General features: G+C 41.0%; 1 protein-coding gene across 1 annotated transcript in view; it reads left to right on the top strand.

Moving 5' to 3' along the window:
• CPE (carboxypeptidase E) overlaps positions 1 to 18,252 on the top strand; it is a 122,753-nt gene that overhangs the window by 63,295 nt on the left and 41,206 nt on the right. The window contains exons 2-5 of the mRNA XM_030192675.1: positions 1,133 to 1,329; positions 7,971 to 8,138; positions 13,917 to 14,034; positions 16,334 to 16,516. Of these exons, the coding sequence (XP_030048535.1) occupies positions 1,133 to 1,329; positions 7,971 to 8,138; positions 13,917 to 14,034; positions 16,334 to 16,516 (666 nt within the window). The remainder of the gene's footprint in view (positions 1 to 1,132; positions 1,330 to 7,970; positions 8,139 to 13,916; positions 14,035 to 16,333; positions 16,517 to 18,252) is intronic.

Here is an 18,252-nt window from a genome sequence, read left to right as displayed (position 1 = left end):
TAAGTGAGTTTTAGACTCACAAGGAGCTGCAGTGGGAATTGAACTCAGTTCCCCAGGATCAGAGTCCACTGCACTAACCACTAGGCTACTCCTCCACTAGGAACATTCCATGTAGAAGTCTGCCCTTGCAGATCAGCAATGCGGCCTCGCAGGCTTCTGTTTCTGTGAGTCTGCACGTGCAGGACGTCAGACTCACAGAAACAGAAGCCTGCGCAGCCGCGTTGCTGATCTGCAAGGGCAGACTTCTACATGGAATGTTCCTAGTGGAATAGCAACATTCTATGTAGAATCTCAAATAGTAGTAACAGAATCTCCAATAGTAGCAACATTCCATGTAGAATCTCCAATAGGGAAAGGGAAATGAGACTTGATATACCGCCTTTCTGAGGTTTTTGCAACTACATTCAAAGCGGTTTGCATATATTCAGGTACTTATTTTGTACCAGGGGCAATGGAGGGTTAAGTGACTTGCCCAGAGTCACAAGGAGCTGCAGTGGGAATCGAACTCAGTTCCCCAGGATCAAAGTCCACTGCACTAACCACTAGGCTACTCCTCTACTATAGATTTTGCATGCTCAACTTCTAGAACCGAAACTGATTTATTCCAATATTTTCCCCTGACAGTTGTATTTTTGTGTAGACTATTCAGCTTTGGTATGTCTGATTTTGGGGCACAATACAAACTGTTAATAATCTCTGAATATGACATTTTAACAAAGAACACATCCAGGTGTTTCAATTCACCTTTTTTAAATCTTTACTTAAAGGAACAGGACTAGCAAGCAAGAGGTTTTGTTTAGATTATTTGTTTGACATTTGAAATACAGATCTTAAGAGTCCTTTCTCATTCTCATTTTTTTTTTTTATTCCCGAAGAGAGACCGATAATTGCTGAGAGAAGCTGGTGAGAACATTATGACCTGATTGTAAAGGGTTTTTTTTTTTTTAGCAAATTGGGACACTTCTGCATCAATTTTATTTTTTTTTAATTAAAAACAGTGCAGGGTTTTCAGTTTTTGATCCAGTGCAAAACATGTTGCAAAATTGCACCTAAATTTTTTTTTCATTAAAATATATGGTATTATTGGTATCTCTTCACCAGTGTCTAAACAGATATCATTTTTGCATTATAGGTGAGCCTGAGTTCAAGTATGTCGGAAACATGCATGGGAATGAAGCAGTTGGCCGGGAGCTACTCATATATTTGGCTCAGTACCTCTGCAATGAATACCAGAAGGGAAATGAGACCATAATCAATCTTATCCACAGTACCCGCATCCATATCATGCCTTCGCTGAATCCAGATGGGTTTGAGAAAGCAGCATCTCAGGTTTGTATAATACTATGTATGTAACGTCAATTTTGAAGATGAAAGGTACTGGATTATCTCCTTCTCCTGGTTGACTTTGTGTTCTTTCAAACATTAGAATATGGATAGTTCCCACAAAGGTCAGATATGTAGGATTTTCTTCCACTTCAGGGAATCCTACCAGTCCTACTTGGAGCCCTTAATGGCTGCTACAAGCAATCCCCTATTTAATAGCTTCAGGGACTCTGACTTTGTGTCCTGGACTGCTCCAGAAGGGATCCCAGAATCTTCACATCCCACTTTTGCTTTTCCTTATCTTGAGCAAGTCGCTCAATCTTCAATTGCCTCAGGTATAAACTTAGACCGTCAGCCCTTCAGTTACAGAGAAATATCTACTGCACCTGAATGTAACTCACTGTGAGTGACTACTGAAAAGAGGTATGAGCTAAACTCAAATTCCACACCCCCACATTTATCTTATCGCACCTCAAGCAACACCCATTGAGTTGAATTTGACTTACTAACAGCTCCTTTGACCTCACACCTCTATCTTTATGGAAACACTAGTAAAAAAGGCCCGTTTCCGAAACCAATGAAATGGGCGCGAGCATGTGTTTTTTTTTGTGTGTGTGTATGTGTCACAGAGTTATTTTGTGTGTGTGTGAGGGTGCGGTGTGTGTGCAGGTTGTTGATGTGTGTCTTTTTTGTTTTGTTTTTTGCTTGGGGGTTGGGGGATGTGCTGTGCTGGCAAAGTGGGTTGGATTGGTGTGTGGCTTTGAGGGTGTGTTTCTGTTGTATTGTGTGTGTGTGGTTTTGTCTGTCAAGGAGGTTTGTGGAGGGGGGTCTTTCTGTTGGTGAAATGTAAATGTGGTTGTAGGGGGGTCAGCCTTTGTTGAGTGTCGTTTTTTTTTTTGTGTTGTGCTGAGGCAGCAGTGTTGTTTTAGATGGGCGGAAGGTAGAGGAGCACGTTCTTTGTCGGTTTTTTTTGGCCGTTTCAGGGCTGCTGTAGGGGAATGCTGGAAGAGAAATGTGCTGTTGGAAGCAGCGCCATCTTTTTCCATTGGGCTGGGGTTCTGGGCATCCTGGAGGTGGGTGACGGCTTGCCTGAGGACGGGGATGGTTGTTTTAAGTTGGCGGAAGGGAGAAGAGCACTGTCTCGGGCCATCGGGGGGTGATCCAGTATGTTTGGTCCATTTCAGGCTGCCTGCAGAGGAATGCTGGAACATTTATGCGCTGCAGGAATCAGCGCCGTCTTTTTCCGGGTGCTTGGGGAATCCCAGAGGTGGGAGACAGCTTGCCTGAGGCTGGGGATGGTTGGGCACGTCCTTGGCCACTTCAGCAAAAGAGGAAGGGGGTGGGGAGTTACCTGCAGCCGCCTGAGAAACCATGTATTCTTTGTTTGTTTTGTATTATTAGTTTGCATTTCTGTTGAAGAAAGAGTGGATGCCTTTCGAATGATGGAGGTGTTGCGTCGGTGTGCGGTTGTTTCGTTAGTTTGGCAGCCAGTCTCCAGCGATTCCTAGGCAGGGAAGGAGTACTCCTCCCCCTTCCTTGGTCACTGTTTGCTGCTGGCTGGGTCGCGGGTAATCCTTCCAGCTGGGCCGCAGCTTGTCCTGTTCGCCCACATACCAGATGGTGATGGGCACATTGTTTTCCTGCTCCTCTGACTCCATGTCAAGCGATCCCAAATATAGTCTGTGCTATAGGCCCTCTGGCACTCTTCAGTACTGGCATTAGGCATTTAAAAATTTCTCCCCCCCTCCCCCGGTCTATTTTTGCACATACCCACAGCAGGAATATTCTTCTCTTTTTCCAGCGGTGGTTTTGTGCTCTCCGTGCTGCACAGATAATGAGCCATTCTGCTGGGGAATGCTCCTCCCTTATTGTCACGTAGTTTCCTCTGATTGGTCCGTCTTATGTTGCCTAGTGTTGCCTGGGAATGGTGTTGTGATGGTCCTTTGTGTTTCAGAATGTTGAGGGTGTTTTTTCTGATTGGTCCGTCATGCGAGGGCGGGGCAGAGAGACATGGTCAGTGTTGTGGCTTCACCACCATGAATCCATGAACCCTTCAGTGAGTGACTGAGTGACTTCAGAATGTTGTCTTCAGAATGTTGAGGGTGAGTTTTATTATAGTAGATGCCTGACAAGTATGGAACCTTTAGACACCCTTGCATTTATTGTAGTTGTAGCTGAAATAGAGTTCAAAATACACCATACTAATTCTTAGACATAAAGACATAAGAATAGCCATACTGGGTCAGACCAATGGTCCATCTAGCCCAGTAACCTGCTTCTAACAGTGGCCAATCCAAGTCACAAGTACCTGGCAGAAACCAAATTAGTAGCAACATTCCATGCTACCAATCCCGGGGCAAGCACTGACTTCCCCCATGTCCATCTCAATTACAGACTATAGACTTTTCCTTTGTCCAAACATTTTTTAAAACCAGATAATGCTTACCACTATTACCACATCCTCCGACTGCAAGTTCCAGAGCTTAGCAATTTTTTGAGTGAAAAAAATATTTCCTCCTACTTGTTGAAAAGTATTTCCATGTAATTTCTTTGAGTGCTCCCTGGTCTTTGTGCTTTTTGAAAGAGTGAAAAATAAATTCACTTCTACACCACTCAGGATTTTATAGACCAGTATGTAACATTAAGGGAGTACCTTCAAGCCTTTTCTCTGGTTTATGCATGGTAAGGGTTTGTTTGAAAACTGGACTATATGTAGATAAAAATAGCAAGTGTTGCCATTTTTTGGTGCATAATTTTACTCTCAGCAAACTGTTAAGCTAGGGGCAAAGTTGAGATAGTTTGGACCTACATTATCTGCTGGATTCTATATATCCGCTTGGAAATCGAAGCGTATTCCATAACAATGTGTATAACCCAATTGGTTAACAAGCCAACCAGCATTTATAATCGCCAATTAACAAGCAATTATTGATTCTGTCATTAATTAGAATTTACGTGCAGAACTGTGTAGGCATATTCTGTAATGTGCTGCGTGAAAGTTCTAAGTCGCATAATTGAAAAGGTGGCATGTGCATGGAATGGACGGGCCATGGGCATTCTAAAATCTGTGCATGTTGTTTCATAATACACCTGGTCTGCACCTAATTAAGCGTTGGCATTTACAACAGGTTTTACTTGGCATAACTGCCCGTGATTAAATTTAGTCACATAGATGGAGCTTGTCATATTCTATAAATCGCGTGGAAATTTATTTATTGATTTATCACCTTTTTGAAAGAATTCACTCAAGGCAGTGTACAGTAAGAATAAATCAAACATAAGCAATAGACAATTACAGCAGTAAAGATATTCAAATAACAATGCAAAGTATGGCATAGTATACTACTTACAATGTCAACACAATGTGTAATAGAACATTTTAATTGACAGCATAGGGTTATTCAATAAAGTACGCCTAAATTAAGGCATAATTTATAGAATGCGCTTAGGTGAATTTCATTTTGCCACTGAATTTTTAAGTGTGATATATAGAATCTAGTCCTATATGCTTCTGGACTTTAACTATGCACATACATTTTTCTGAAATAACAAGTGAAAATGTTGGTACTTCTCCTGGGTTCACATAACTTTCCTTTTGGGATACTGATGTAACTTATACTTATTTTGCACAAGTTAGGCTGCCTGCTAACAAAAAAAAAAAAAAAAAATCCCCAAAAAACAAAACCCTTGAATCTTTTGGCTCTCATTCTCAATTTGTGAGGGCTGCTGAAAAATTAAGATGTCATAATACAAATATAAGGTCTGAGGAAAACAAAACATTAGTTCCACCAATTTACCAATTGCACGTAGAAGTACCTTAATTACATCACCTGACATTGAGCTGACAAATTGTTACCAGGCTATTTTCACTATTCATTCTATTACTATGCTTGAGATCCAAAAAACCCCCGAAATTCTTCTTCTGCTTTGTGATTTAGGTTACTTTTTTTTTTTTTTTATCAAGAGCAAGATGTAGTTAAAAAAAAAAATCATAACATCATATGTATACAGAACGCTGCCGGGTTCTCCCAGAGATACTACACTGAATGCAGTATGAGCTGTTTGGCTAACACAGTTTATTGGCATCATCTGAATGGGATCATTTTTTGTACTAACATATGCTGAAGATTTTTCAATCCCTGAGTCAGATATATATATGCCGAAACATGGCTGCGTCGGGTCCTTTACGTGTTACTGCTCAACATATTAAAGGTCCTGTATTCTAAGAGTTTTGAATCCTTGTTTTTCCACCTTACTGCTTTGTGAGATCCGTCAATGTTTTGATGTAGGAAATATCAGTTCAAATGAACCTGGAAATTTATTTAATTTTACATTTATTGGAGGATGTCATCCCCTTAAGTTTAAATATATAACAACGGAGCAAAGCTAAACAAGCAAATGATGACATCCGTTGCATAAGGCTGGAGAGTATTTAATTCATTTATTGAACTGCGATTTTCTACATCAAAACACTGAGTGATAAAAATTTTTGCTATTCAAAATTTTTTTTTAACACTTTAGCCTCTCCAAATGGCTGAGTCACCAACCACCTATGTCTTTTTTTTTTTGTTTGTTTTTGATATTACATCTTTGGTTGTTACTTTACAGCCTGCAAGACCAGACTTACCATCCATTTTTCAGGCTTTTAAAATTTCTCGGTGTGAATGCGCCCTCTGGTGTCCATATTTCATATTGCTTCAAAAAGTGTTTTGTCATATTATAGATATAAAAGCTAATAATACAGTACATTTCCTGCAAGTTGACTTTTTTCTTTTAAATTCTTAGAGAAAAGAAGAGCAGCTAGCAATGGTCAAACAAATATTACTACCAGTCACATAGCCAGACTTTCCATTTGGGGATGGGGGGAGGGCCACAACTTTGCTCTGACACCCACTCTCCACCCTCGCCTTGCTCTCTATATGCCACTCCCAGTGATCCTCAAATATCTGAGCTGGTGGGGATCTTGAGTCGTGCCAGTAGAAGAAGTTCTCCACCAGTTGCCTGGCAGTCAGCAGCCCATGGAAAGAGTCTCTGATTCCTAGGCCACCAGTGGAGGACTTCTTCCACTGGTAAGTGTTGGTGAACCCAACTATCCATAGCAACAGATGCTGGCAACATTTTTTGTTGGGTCTGAATCCAAAGTGGGAGGCTCAGTTCCCCCCCCCCCCCTTCCATGGCTATGCCACCAATTACTACTGCTATCTGTGGTACTTTACATAGTAACATAGTAGATGATAGAAGATAGACCTGTACGGTCCATCCAGTCTGCCCAAAGAAATAAACACATTACATAAGGAATGAGGTGATACAAGCAGGCTTATTTTTGAAAGAGAAGGGCGCCCATCTTTTGACACAAATCGGGAGGTGGGCGTCCTTCTCCCAGGGTTGCCCAAATCGGCATAATCGAAAGCCGATTTTGGGTGTCCTCAACTGATTTCCGTCACAGGGACTACCAAAGTTCACAGGGGCGTGTTGGAAGCATAGCGAAGGCGGGACTGGGGTGTGCCTAACACATGGGCGTCCTCGGTCGATAATGGAAAAAAGAAGGGCAAAAAATGTTTCTGTTTTTTGGGGGGGAAGACGGCATATCAGGGGGCATTCCTCTGCCAAGGTCACTTTTTGCCACAGCTTAGTAAAAGGGTCCGAAAGTTAGGTGTTTGGTGTTCACATCTAGTACTAGGCACCTAACTTAGGAGCTCAAATTTAGGTGCTCAGTTTTTATTGAATATCTCTGGTCTAACGTAAATATTAAGACTATATTGATGGCTGGAGTTGGCTCAATTTGCAACAGCGGCTAAGAAAGCAAATAGAATGTTAGGAATTATTAGGAAAGGAATGGAAAACAAAACTGAGATTGTTCTATAGTGCGACTGCACCTTGAATACTGTGTGCAATTCTGGTCACCGTATCTCAAAAAAGATATAGTGAAATTAGAAAAGGTACAGAGAAGGGCAATGAAATTGATAAAGGGGATGGGATGACTTTCCTATGAGGAAAGGGTAAAGCAGCTAGGGCTCTTCAGCTTGGAGAAGAGATGGCTGAGGAGAGATATGATAGAGGTGTATAAAATACTGAGTGGAGTGGAACAGGTAGATGTGAATTGCTTGTTTACTTTCCAAAAGTATTAGGATTAGGGGGCATGCAAAGAAGCTACTAAGAGTAAATTTTAAATGAATCTGAGAAAATATTTCTTCACTCAACAAGTAATTAAACTCTGGAATTCTTTGCTGGAGAATGTAGTAAAAGCAGTTAGCTTAGTAGGGTTTAAAAGAGGTTTGAATAATTTCCTAAAAGAAAAGTCCATAAGTCATTATTAAGATGGACTTAGGAAAATCCAGTGCATATTAGGATAAGCAGCATAATCTTGCCAGGTACTTGTGACCTGGATTGGGCACTTGGAAACAGGATACAGGGCTTGATGGATCTTCGATCTGTCCCACTATGTCAATGCTTATGTTCTTACTTATGAGAGACCTCTTACCTTATATATTATTTGGGTTAAACGTTTACAGCTGAAGTAGGATATATTATATATGTAGTATCCTATTCAAGGGGGGGGGGTTGGGGTTTTGTTTTGTTTTTTTCACATTTTGGTCTGGTCTAATGATAGCATACTGTATAATATTAAGTTCTTAGTTTTCTTTCAGCCTGGTGACATGAAGGACTGGTTTGTTGGTCGAAGCAATGCCCAGGGAATAGATCTGAACAGAAACTTCCCCGACCTGGATAGGATTGCTTATATCAATGAGCGAGATGGAGGGCCGAACAATCACCTATTGCAGAATCTGAAGAAAGCTGTAGATGAGAACTCAAAGGTGAATATGTCTGCTTTTCTTCTCCCAATGCTATTAATGGGGTCTGCTGTGCATTTGGTAGACTTGGATATGTTTTCAAACTGCCCTTTAAATGGCATCCTTTAAAATTGCTTATGATATGCAACTAGAATTTGTTTATTGTTTATTTTATTTACTATACTGCTTCATTCTGTATCAAGTTCAAGTGGTTTACAAGGGTAAAAGCATACATAATAAAATAGAATAAAGGAACTCCATTGGCTAATAGGAAAGAGCAAACGTTCAATCACAAGAATAAACAGTCAAACAGTCCCAGGATGGACCTGATTGGACCCAGGGCTGACTCTCTTACACAGGTAAAATAGCCTAAATTAGCGGCTGTCAAACGCTTGATAAATGAAATGGGTCTTCAAAGGAACTCAAAAGTTAGAATATTTCTTCTCTAAACGTAAATGATGAGGGAGAGAATTCCAAAGTGCAGGTGCAAAGTGGTAAAAGACAATCTAGTCAATTCCCCTGGTAGAGACCCAATCCATAGATGCAATGGAAGAAACTTCGCATAGTACAAGTTTATAAATGATTTCCTGTTGGGCAGTGCAAGGGCACAGAAGTAGCACAGAACAGAGCCTTGTCAGTGCACTATGCCGTCTTGTCTTGTCTTGTGTGTGGGGGAGGGGGGAAGGATATGTGTATTGAAGAGAACCAGAGTAGCTGTAATTATGTGGTTAAAAAGAAAATAGACAGCTTCCAGTTTAGCACTTTTATCATAGTGTGAACTAGTACTAAAGTATAATGAGGTACTTAAACAGTGGTGCTTAAGGACCTTGAATTTTGAATCTCCGGGGTCTTTCTCTCCTATTCTTGGAACCACAGCCACTTGTCAAATAGAGGGTATGTAGGTGGGCATAAGAAGTTTTGTATTCTTCCTGACAGTCATTTTCATTAAAAATAAGCCATGTCCAAGATACTTCCTGGCAGTAATTTCATTCCATTTTATGGCCACCCAAAGGAACTTGTAGCTATTTTCCTAACATTGATTTTTTTTTTTCATTGTACCTCTGGAGTTTTGCTTGCAGTGTAACTAAATCCTGCCATAAACTTACTAGAAGCTGCATATATTAAGGCACCTACTTGTCTTTGTAAAATATTAGTGTATCTGGCAGCAAATGTGCTGTGAATGCAGGCACCAGCACTTACAACCACTTGGGAGCAGGTATTAGTGAAGTCGTGTACATTATGCACGTGCACATATAGATTAAGGTATTTTCTAATCTATACACGTACCTGTGAATTCCTTCATTCTGCCCAAATGTCAGCCCTGTGCACACACACATTGGCAAAGTACATTCCATCATATCATGATGCTACTTTCGTGCTGGTAGTAAATTGACTGGGGATTGGGTAGTCCTGGATGCTTCCTTGATTGCAGCCAATTCCTTTTTGAGTTTGTTGATTTCATCTCTCAGAATATCAACTATGAAAGATGAAATCAACAAACTCAAAAAGGAATTGGATGCAATCAAGGAAGCATCCAGGACTACCCAATTCCCAATCAATTTTCTACCAGCACTGCCACAGAGAATAAAGCAAAAAAGGAATAGATAGGTCACAGTAGGCTCAGGTAGACTATGACCTGTGACACAGAGACATTCACCCTCTCAACCTGTACCCCTGTATAATTGTTTTGCTGCATTGCAACATTATGAAGCTCAGAAAAGAAGTACTGAGGAGGAGCCAGAGGCAAGCAATGTGAATCAGTCCAAGACATCCGGCAAAACAATGATGGATTGGCTCAAAGCAGAAAACTCTTTTTGCTGGGAGACTCCATTATAAGAGGCATTAATTTAAGAGCACGGTTCAGGGGACTCAATCTAGTGAAATGCCTTCCAGAATCCTCAGCTACCAGAAATACCAACCAAATAATGAATATGATCCAAGAAGAAAGTGAAGATTCTAATACTGATATTGTAATCCACCTGGTGACAAATAACCTGGCCAGCAATAGCAAGCTTGGAGCACAGAGAGCATTCAAGAAACTAGGGGATGGACTCAAGCTTTTGGTTAGGACTGCAGCTTTTTCTGCAGTTATTCTTACATATGGGAAGGGAGAGGAAAGACTACGTAAAACAATAAATGGTTTGAAGATTGGTGTAAAGAAGAAGGTTTCAGATACATAGGAGAATGGGGCAGAACATGGCAAAATCACAGACTGTACTGTAATGATGGGCTACACCTTTCTGTGATGGGAAAAAGGATCCTTGGGGAGAAATTCAGATGATATGTTTTCTAGATATTTAAACTAGAGGGTGGGGGTGACAATAGGAAGAAATGGAAATCAGAAAGTCCACCCCCAGCAAAAACATGATATTAGTGGGGTTAGTAACCATCTAAATGCATGTAAAAACACATGGAAATCAATGAGCACAAATGTTTGTAGCCTGTGTAAAAAGGTTCAAGACTTGCAAGCCCTAATGTTTCAAGAAGACTTGGATATTGTTGCTATTAGAGACATGGTTCAATGACTCTCATGAATGGGATGTGACCATATCGGGCTATAATCTTTTTAGGAAGGATAGGAAGGGCTAAAGAGGTGGTGGAGTTGCACTTTATGTAAAAAATAATATCAGAGCAACTGAAATGCAGAGGACCTGGGGAAAGGAAGAAACTATATGGATTGCTCTGGAAAGAGAAGATGGAAGCTGTATCTACACAAGTGTTTTCTATAGACCTCTAGTACAAATGGAGAAGCTAGAAAAGGATCTGATCGAAGATATCCATAAACTTTGTAAGAAAGGGGAGGCATTGTTGCTGGGAGATTTCAACTTGCCTGATGTGGATTGGAACATCCCATCAGCAGATTCGGAAAGAAGTAGGGAGATAATGGATGCCTGTCAAAGTGCCTTACTCAGACAAATGGTGACCACGAGGGAAGGGTTGACGAATCTTGTGGATCTAGTGCTCTCAAATGGAGGCAGTGTTTCAGATGTCTGGGTGGGTGCCCACCTAGGCAATAGTGATCTTAACATAATATGGTTTGATATAAGAGCAAAAGCAGAGTGCAGCCACACAAAACAAGTACTGGATTTCAGACATACTGATTTTGGTAAAATGGGGGAATACCTGAAGAAGGAGCTGATGGCATGGGAAAAATAATGGAGTTGCTGCTGAAGGATAGTTCCCTTTAGCTCTTATCATAGGACAAACTTTCCTCTTGTAACCTAACCTAATTTGTCCCTTTACCCCAACTATGTAGTTCTCCTATCCGGAACTGGTAATCACCACTTACGGAATTATGTAAGCAACATTGAGCCTGCAAATAGGTGGGAAAATGTGGGATACAAATGTTATAAATAAGTAGTTAACTTTCTAGAAGCCGATGGGTTACAGGATCTGACGCAACATGGCTTTACCAAAGGAAAATCCTGCCAAACAAATCTGATTGACTTCTTCGACTGGGTGTCCAAAGAACTGGATGAAGGACATTCACTAGATGTAATCTACTTGGATTTCAGCAAAGCCTTTAATATGGTCCCTCACAGAAGACTCGTGAATAAGCTGAGAGGGCTGAACTTTGGACCCAATGTGGTAAAATGGATTGGAAACTGGTTGACCGACAGGTGACAGAGGGGGTTGGTAAATGGAACCTGCTCAGAGGAAAGTAAAGTGAGCAGTGAAGTGACTCAGGGGTCTGTGCTGGGGCCGATTCTGTTTAATATATTTGTGAGAAGCACTGCTGAAGGGTTAGAAGTTAAACTTTACCTTTTTGTGGATGACACGAAGATAGCCAATAGCGTGAATAGTTTGGAGAGTGTAGAAACTATAAGGAGGGATCTCCAAACATTGGAAGAATGGTCAAGGGTCTGGCAGTTAAAACTTTAATGCGAAGGAGTGCAGAGTGATGCATTTGGGTTGCAAAAATCCAAAAGAGATGTACCAGATAGGAGGGGAGAGATTGGTAAGCTTGGCTTAGGAGAGGGACCTTGGAGTGATGGTGTCCGAGGATCTCAAGGTGATGAAATGATGCAACAAGGCAGTGGCCATGGCCAGAAGGATGCTAGGCTGCATAGAGAGGGGTATAACCAGTAGAAGATAGGAGGTGTTGATGCCCCTGTAGAAGTCATTGGTGAGGCCCCACTTGGAGTATTATGTTCAGTTTTGGGGGCCATATCTTGCTAAGTATGTAAAAAGGCTGGAAAGGGTTCAAAGAAAAGTGATGAAAATGGTATGTGGTTTGCATAGCATGATGTACGAGGAGAGACTTGAGCATGTATACCCTGGAGGAAAGGAGAACTAGGGGTGATATGATACAGATGTTCAAATATTTGGCAGGTGGTATTCCACAAAGACAACTTTTCCAAAAACAGGAAGGGGGTAGAGGCCATGAATTGAGGCTGAATGGAGGAAGACTCAGGAATAATGTCAGGAAGTATTTTTTTCACCGAGAGGGTGGTGGATACTTGGAATGCCCTACCGCTGCAGGTAGTGGAGTTGAAAACTGTAATGGAATTCAAAACACATAGAAATCCTGTTTAGAAGGAATTGATCCAAGGAACCTTAGCAGAGTGGCAACACTGGTAATTGGGAAGTAAAGCCAGTATGGGGTGTACTTCTACAGTCTGCGTCTTGATTGTGTCTTGATAGATTTGGATTGGCTGGAATGGAGCTTATCAAGGGCTTCGATAACAACTTCAAAAGTTTTTGAACAAGGACAGCGCCAGGCAGACTTCTACAGTCTTTGCCCTGAAAATAGCATGAACAAATCAAGTTCAGGCACATAAATGTTGTATCATCTTGTATCACCTCATGTCTTATGTAATGAGTTTACCTCTTTGGGCAGACTGGATGGACTGTACAGGTCTTTATCTGCCGTCATCTACTACCGTGTTTCCCTGAATATAAGACACTGTCTTATATTAATTTATCCTCCCCAAAATGCGCTAGGTCTTATTTTGGGGGAGATGTCTTATTTTTCTGGGATCGTGGTCGCCTCCCCTCCACCCGCCCTCCGTCACTCCGGAACTAACCTTAAACTCCTTTCACCTTCGCAACGCAAGTTCCCAGCAGCAAGCAGCAGCAGGGCAGACCTCTCCTTCCTTCCATGACCCGCCCTCGCCTGACGTACCGTAATGTCAGGTGAGGGCGGGGCATGGAAGGAAGGAGAGGTCTGCCCTGCTGCTGCTTGCTGCTGGGAACTTGCGTTGCGAAGGTGAAAGGAGTTTAAGGTTAGTTCCGGAGTGACGGAGGGCGGGTGGAGGGGGGCCCCGGCAACCTCAGGTGGGGGGGCGACCTCGGGTGGGGGGGCGGGGGGCGGTCTTGTCCGGCTCTCGGCGGCCCTGCTGCAAAAAAAAAGTTTGCTAGGTCTTATTTTCGGGGGGAGGCCTTATATTTACAAATGTAGCAAAATCTCTACTAGGTCTTATTTTTGGAGGATGTCTTTTTTTCGGGGAAACACAGTATGTTACTATTTAAGAAGTGATTCATCCATATATGTGGCTACATACGTATCGGAATGGCTTCATAAAACTACCTCATTCTGTGCCATTTTTTTTTTTAATGCAGCTGCCACAGTATTATAAAGTATTTTCAGATTGCAGGATTGCCTTTCTGCCCTGTTAAATACACTAGTGAGGCTGTCAATAGAAAATAACATAGTCCAAGGCAAAGTATAAGTGTTGGTTGATATTGTACAATATTAATACTGTTGCATTTTCAGGATTGCCTGCCTGTCTGTCTTCTCTGTTAAATACACTAGTGTTGGTTGATACTGTACAATATTAATACTGTTGCATCTTTCCATAGCTTGCACCTGAGACTAAGGCTGTCATTCATTGGATTATGGATATTCCCTTTGTCCTCTCAGCCAACCTTCATGGAGGAGACCTGGTTGCAAATTACCCCTATGATGAGACTCGAAGTGGTAAATATTACTGAAGATCTTTGATTTAAGGAATACATGGTAATGATTGCCTCTCCCCCTCCTGAAAGTTTTTAAGTGGTTTTCAACATGGGGTACAGAAGTAGAAAAATCAACATGATTCAATTTGTATTTTGTATCTCAGGATTTTCCTTGTAATTTAAAATGTATAAACTGTTTGCAGTTAATAGGGGAGAGAAAATCCAGATGACATAAGTGTTAAAGTGGGGCAAGATGCTCTTCCATCCTCTGATTTCGAAGCCTACTGGTACTCCAGTAAAAAAATTTACAACTGGCAGGACAAGTATGGAACTGGGATGTCATCGACTTTCTTTCATACCTTTCCTTGGTTTCTCCCCAGTTGTATTTGCTATTGAGCCTTCCTATGATCAGTATTACAAGAGCAGTATTCTGGCTGAGGGATAGACATGCACTAAATTGATCCTAATAAAAGTTTTTCCTTTCATTTCTGTTTCCCTTTCTTATGGAGACTGGACAATGTCCGTCTTGTAATTCTAGTATAAGCTAAAACTTGGAACCAGACCAGAGATTAAGGGGCCCTTTTACTAAGCCACGTATGCGCATCAATTTAGAACTACTGCTCGGCTACTGCGTGGCCCTGGCGGTAATTTCATTTTTTATGCGTGTTCGCTAAGCATGCCGGAAATTGCGCTAACCAGGTGGTAATCGGCATTGAACACAAGTAGACCATTACTGCCTGGTTACCGCGTGACACTTTACTGCTAGGTCAATGGGTGGTGGTAAGGTCTTGGGCCCAAAATGTACGCGCGCCAATTTTTATTTTGCCGCATATCCATTTTCAGCCAAAAAACCCCCAGAACGTTTTTGCAGGTGCGCTAAAAAATGGACCTTCATGCGTCTACACCAGTGCAGGCCACTTTTCAGTGCACCTAAGTAAAAGGACCCCTCACTTTGATAGTATGTTTACCTCTATTTTTTTTTTAATCCGAATTCACACTTGATACTGAAAAAAATAACACATTCATTTTGAAGCAGTCCAATAAAATAAGATCACGTACATAAGCTATATGATGTTTTGAAGCAGAAGGAAAGGGCTTGTATACAGAAAACGTATGGGAAAAGAATATTCATTATTCTGATAAAGATATCATCACTACTTAAACACTCTAGTGGATTTCTTTTAACAGATTTTATTTGACAGGCTAACATTATACTCTAATTTACACAGCACAGAAGAATTAATCCAAAAAGATATCAAAATGAGCCTGACCAAAAAATATGTATTAATCCAGAGAGGGTACATGGCCAATGTTTAAGAACAGAGTGGCAGACAGGGGACACTGAAATGGACAGAGGGACAAGAAAACTGAAAAGCAATAATGTTCTTCTTTTCCCCCCGATCTATTGCCTCACGTCTAAAAGAAACTATGAAAGATCTAACACTTGAGAATTCTTATTTACAATTAAAAAAAAAAACCTTAAAACTATTTTGTTTAATCAATATCTACTTGTCAAATTAGGTTACAAACTGTTTATTGATTATTCATTTTATGTTACTTTTACTGACATATTATATTTCTGAACTTTTTTTGTAAACCGCTTTGGACCCATAGTGGGAATTTAGCGGTATAGAAGTGTCAGATTAAGATTAGATTAGAATTTTCGGTTCTGCTCCTGGACTGCTGTGGTATTACTTAGGTAGTGTCGAGCAGTCAGAGAAGACATTACCTGGTTAATGCTGCTGTTAAAAGCTGAACATGGCCCTGGTGAGTGACACATCTGGATAGGAGCCACTGCTGTCCGAATGAGTGCTGCTGAATATCTGGCCCTAGGATTTTACCTTCCTGGTGCACCTCATGAGGTAGATTATTCCTTAACTCCAACACCAGTTCTGAAAGGCTCACATAACCCATCAAGGGCTAGCCTTAGGTTTAATACGACATCCTCGCTGATCTAACAAAAGGTGGCTTATGGAACTTAAAATAAATAGGGATTATACCGACAAATTATCAGTGAAGCTTAGATGAAAAAGATAAGCACTTGCATTGCAATAATCAATAGAGTTGATTAACCAGGGCATACATCACTGACCAAAAGGCCATTTCATCCATGAAAAATGACTGAAGCCCCCTTACATTTTGCTTTAATTCCTCTTCCTGTTGTAATTTGAAATGTAATACCTCTGCGAAATGTGTACTTGTCTAGAGTTGCTGGTACCAGCAAGCGGGAAGAAGCTATTCTTGTTGCAAGGAAAGATATAAACTGGTCTCTCCTTTAACATTTTACATTTTTGTGATGCCCTTCTGATTTTAATTTGTAGGTAGTGTTCACGAATACAGTTCCTGCCCTGATGATGCCATCTTCCAAAGTTTAGCTCGTTCCTACTCCTCATTTAATCCAGTCATGTCGGATCCTAACAGACCATCATGCCGTAAGAATGACGACGATAGTAGTTTTGTGGATGGAACAACCAATGGTGGTGCCTGGTACAGTGTTCCTGGAGGTTAGTCTCATGTTAACATGTGGTCTCACAATCAAATTACTGTACAGCTATTCAAGAAATGCAAACTATGGGCCTAATTCACTAAAGCTTTTCTCTAATTCTGTGTTTTCTAGGGGGAAAGGTTAGTAAATCAGGCCCTTTAATACATGTAAGGCAGTGCTTCTCAACCAGTGTGTTCCCAAGAGGTGGGAGGTGTATTACAAAAAAAATTGATGTAGACAGTAAAGCTGTACTTCCTTTACAACAATCAGTGCCTGCAAGCTGAGACCAGCAATTTTGAGAGTTAGGTTCTTGAAATCTCTCAAACTCGTCCATTTCTGCTTCCCAGCATCCCCAATAATAACTGCTGCCTCCAGCCCCAACTAAAAATGTTGCAGGTCAGCTGTCCTAGATTCTGAGTAGCATATTTGCATTTTTTGTGTTGCTTCACAATATCTGGCAGTGGAAGGATTTGGTGTTGCTGTTACTGAGGTGACACTAGAATTTGAATATATATTTGTTTTGTTGTATGATAATTGAGAAATCTGGGACATTTTTTTTTGTTACATTTGTACCCCGCGCTTTCCCACTCATGGCAGGCTCAATGCGGCGGGCAATGGAGGGTTAAGTGACTTGCCCAGAGTCACAAGGAGCTGCCTGTGCCGGGAATTGAACTCAGTTCCTCAGGACCAAAGTCCACCACCCTAACCACTAGGCCACTCCTCCACATATGTGTTGCATACAGCTTTTTGATATTTATTTATTTAGATTTTGCGCACACCTTTTTCAGTAGTAGCTCAAGGTGAGTTACATTCAGGTACTCTGGATATTTCTCTGTCCCAGGAGGGCTCACAATCTAAGTTTGTACCTGAGGCAATGGAGGGTTAAGTGACTTGCCCAAGATCACAAGGAGCAGCAGTGGGATTCAAACCGGCCACCTCTGGATTGCAAGATTGGTGCTCTAACCACTAGGCCACTCCTCCATATCCATGTGGGATATGCAAATTCATACTAAACTTACAATTAAACTTACAATGAAATATATAGGCATTCTTTGCTCAGCTGTGAATTTTAGTGTTCCATGTGTCACATATGTGAACAAGTGTGTCACAACCGAAGAAAGGTTGAGAGCAACTGATATAAGGTATGACTTGATGTGTGAACTCGTAACTTACCTTTTTGTGAGCATGTTATACCATTGAAACATCAAGCCATTCGGAAGATTGTTGGATTTAAACCCACAAAACCAAACCGAAGGTTCATTACTCTGTGTCTCAAGTCATCCTGGGTATAATTTCAATCTGCAATGACATTTAAATGAATTAAACTTCCAATTGATTTTTCCATGTGGTAGCAGCCTAAGGGGGGAGTTATTATGTGGGCTACTGTGAAGACATGTTATCTTACTGTTAACCCCAGTTATTACTAACTAGGTCTCACTACATAATACAGGATCTGTGCTAAAACTGCACGTTAGTGGTAAAGTATCTTAACAGTAGTATTGTAGGAACAATAGCAGAAATCCGAAGGGTGAACCATTCCAAACAGTGACATTTTATGACCCCAAAAAGAATAATATTGTAGGCCAGAGATACTGCATCCAGGGTACAAATCTAGAAATCTTTGTTCTATAAATGAGAGAATCTGTAAGCAAGAGACAACAACAACAAAAAAAGAAACTAAAGAATCACTCCAGTAATAATACAAGTAGTCAGAGTTAGTCACTTTAAGGAGAGAAAGACAATAACATTCACACA

This window comes from Microcaecilia unicolor, chromosome 2 (genome assembly GCF_901765095.1).
Source record: "Microcaecilia unicolor chromosome 2, aMicUni1.1, whole genome shotgun sequence".
Classification (NCBI taxonomy): domain Eukaryota; kingdom Metazoa; phylum Chordata; class Amphibia; order Gymnophiona; family Siphonopidae; genus Microcaecilia; species Microcaecilia unicolor.
This window is presented reverse-complemented; position numbering and strand designations above follow the sequence as displayed.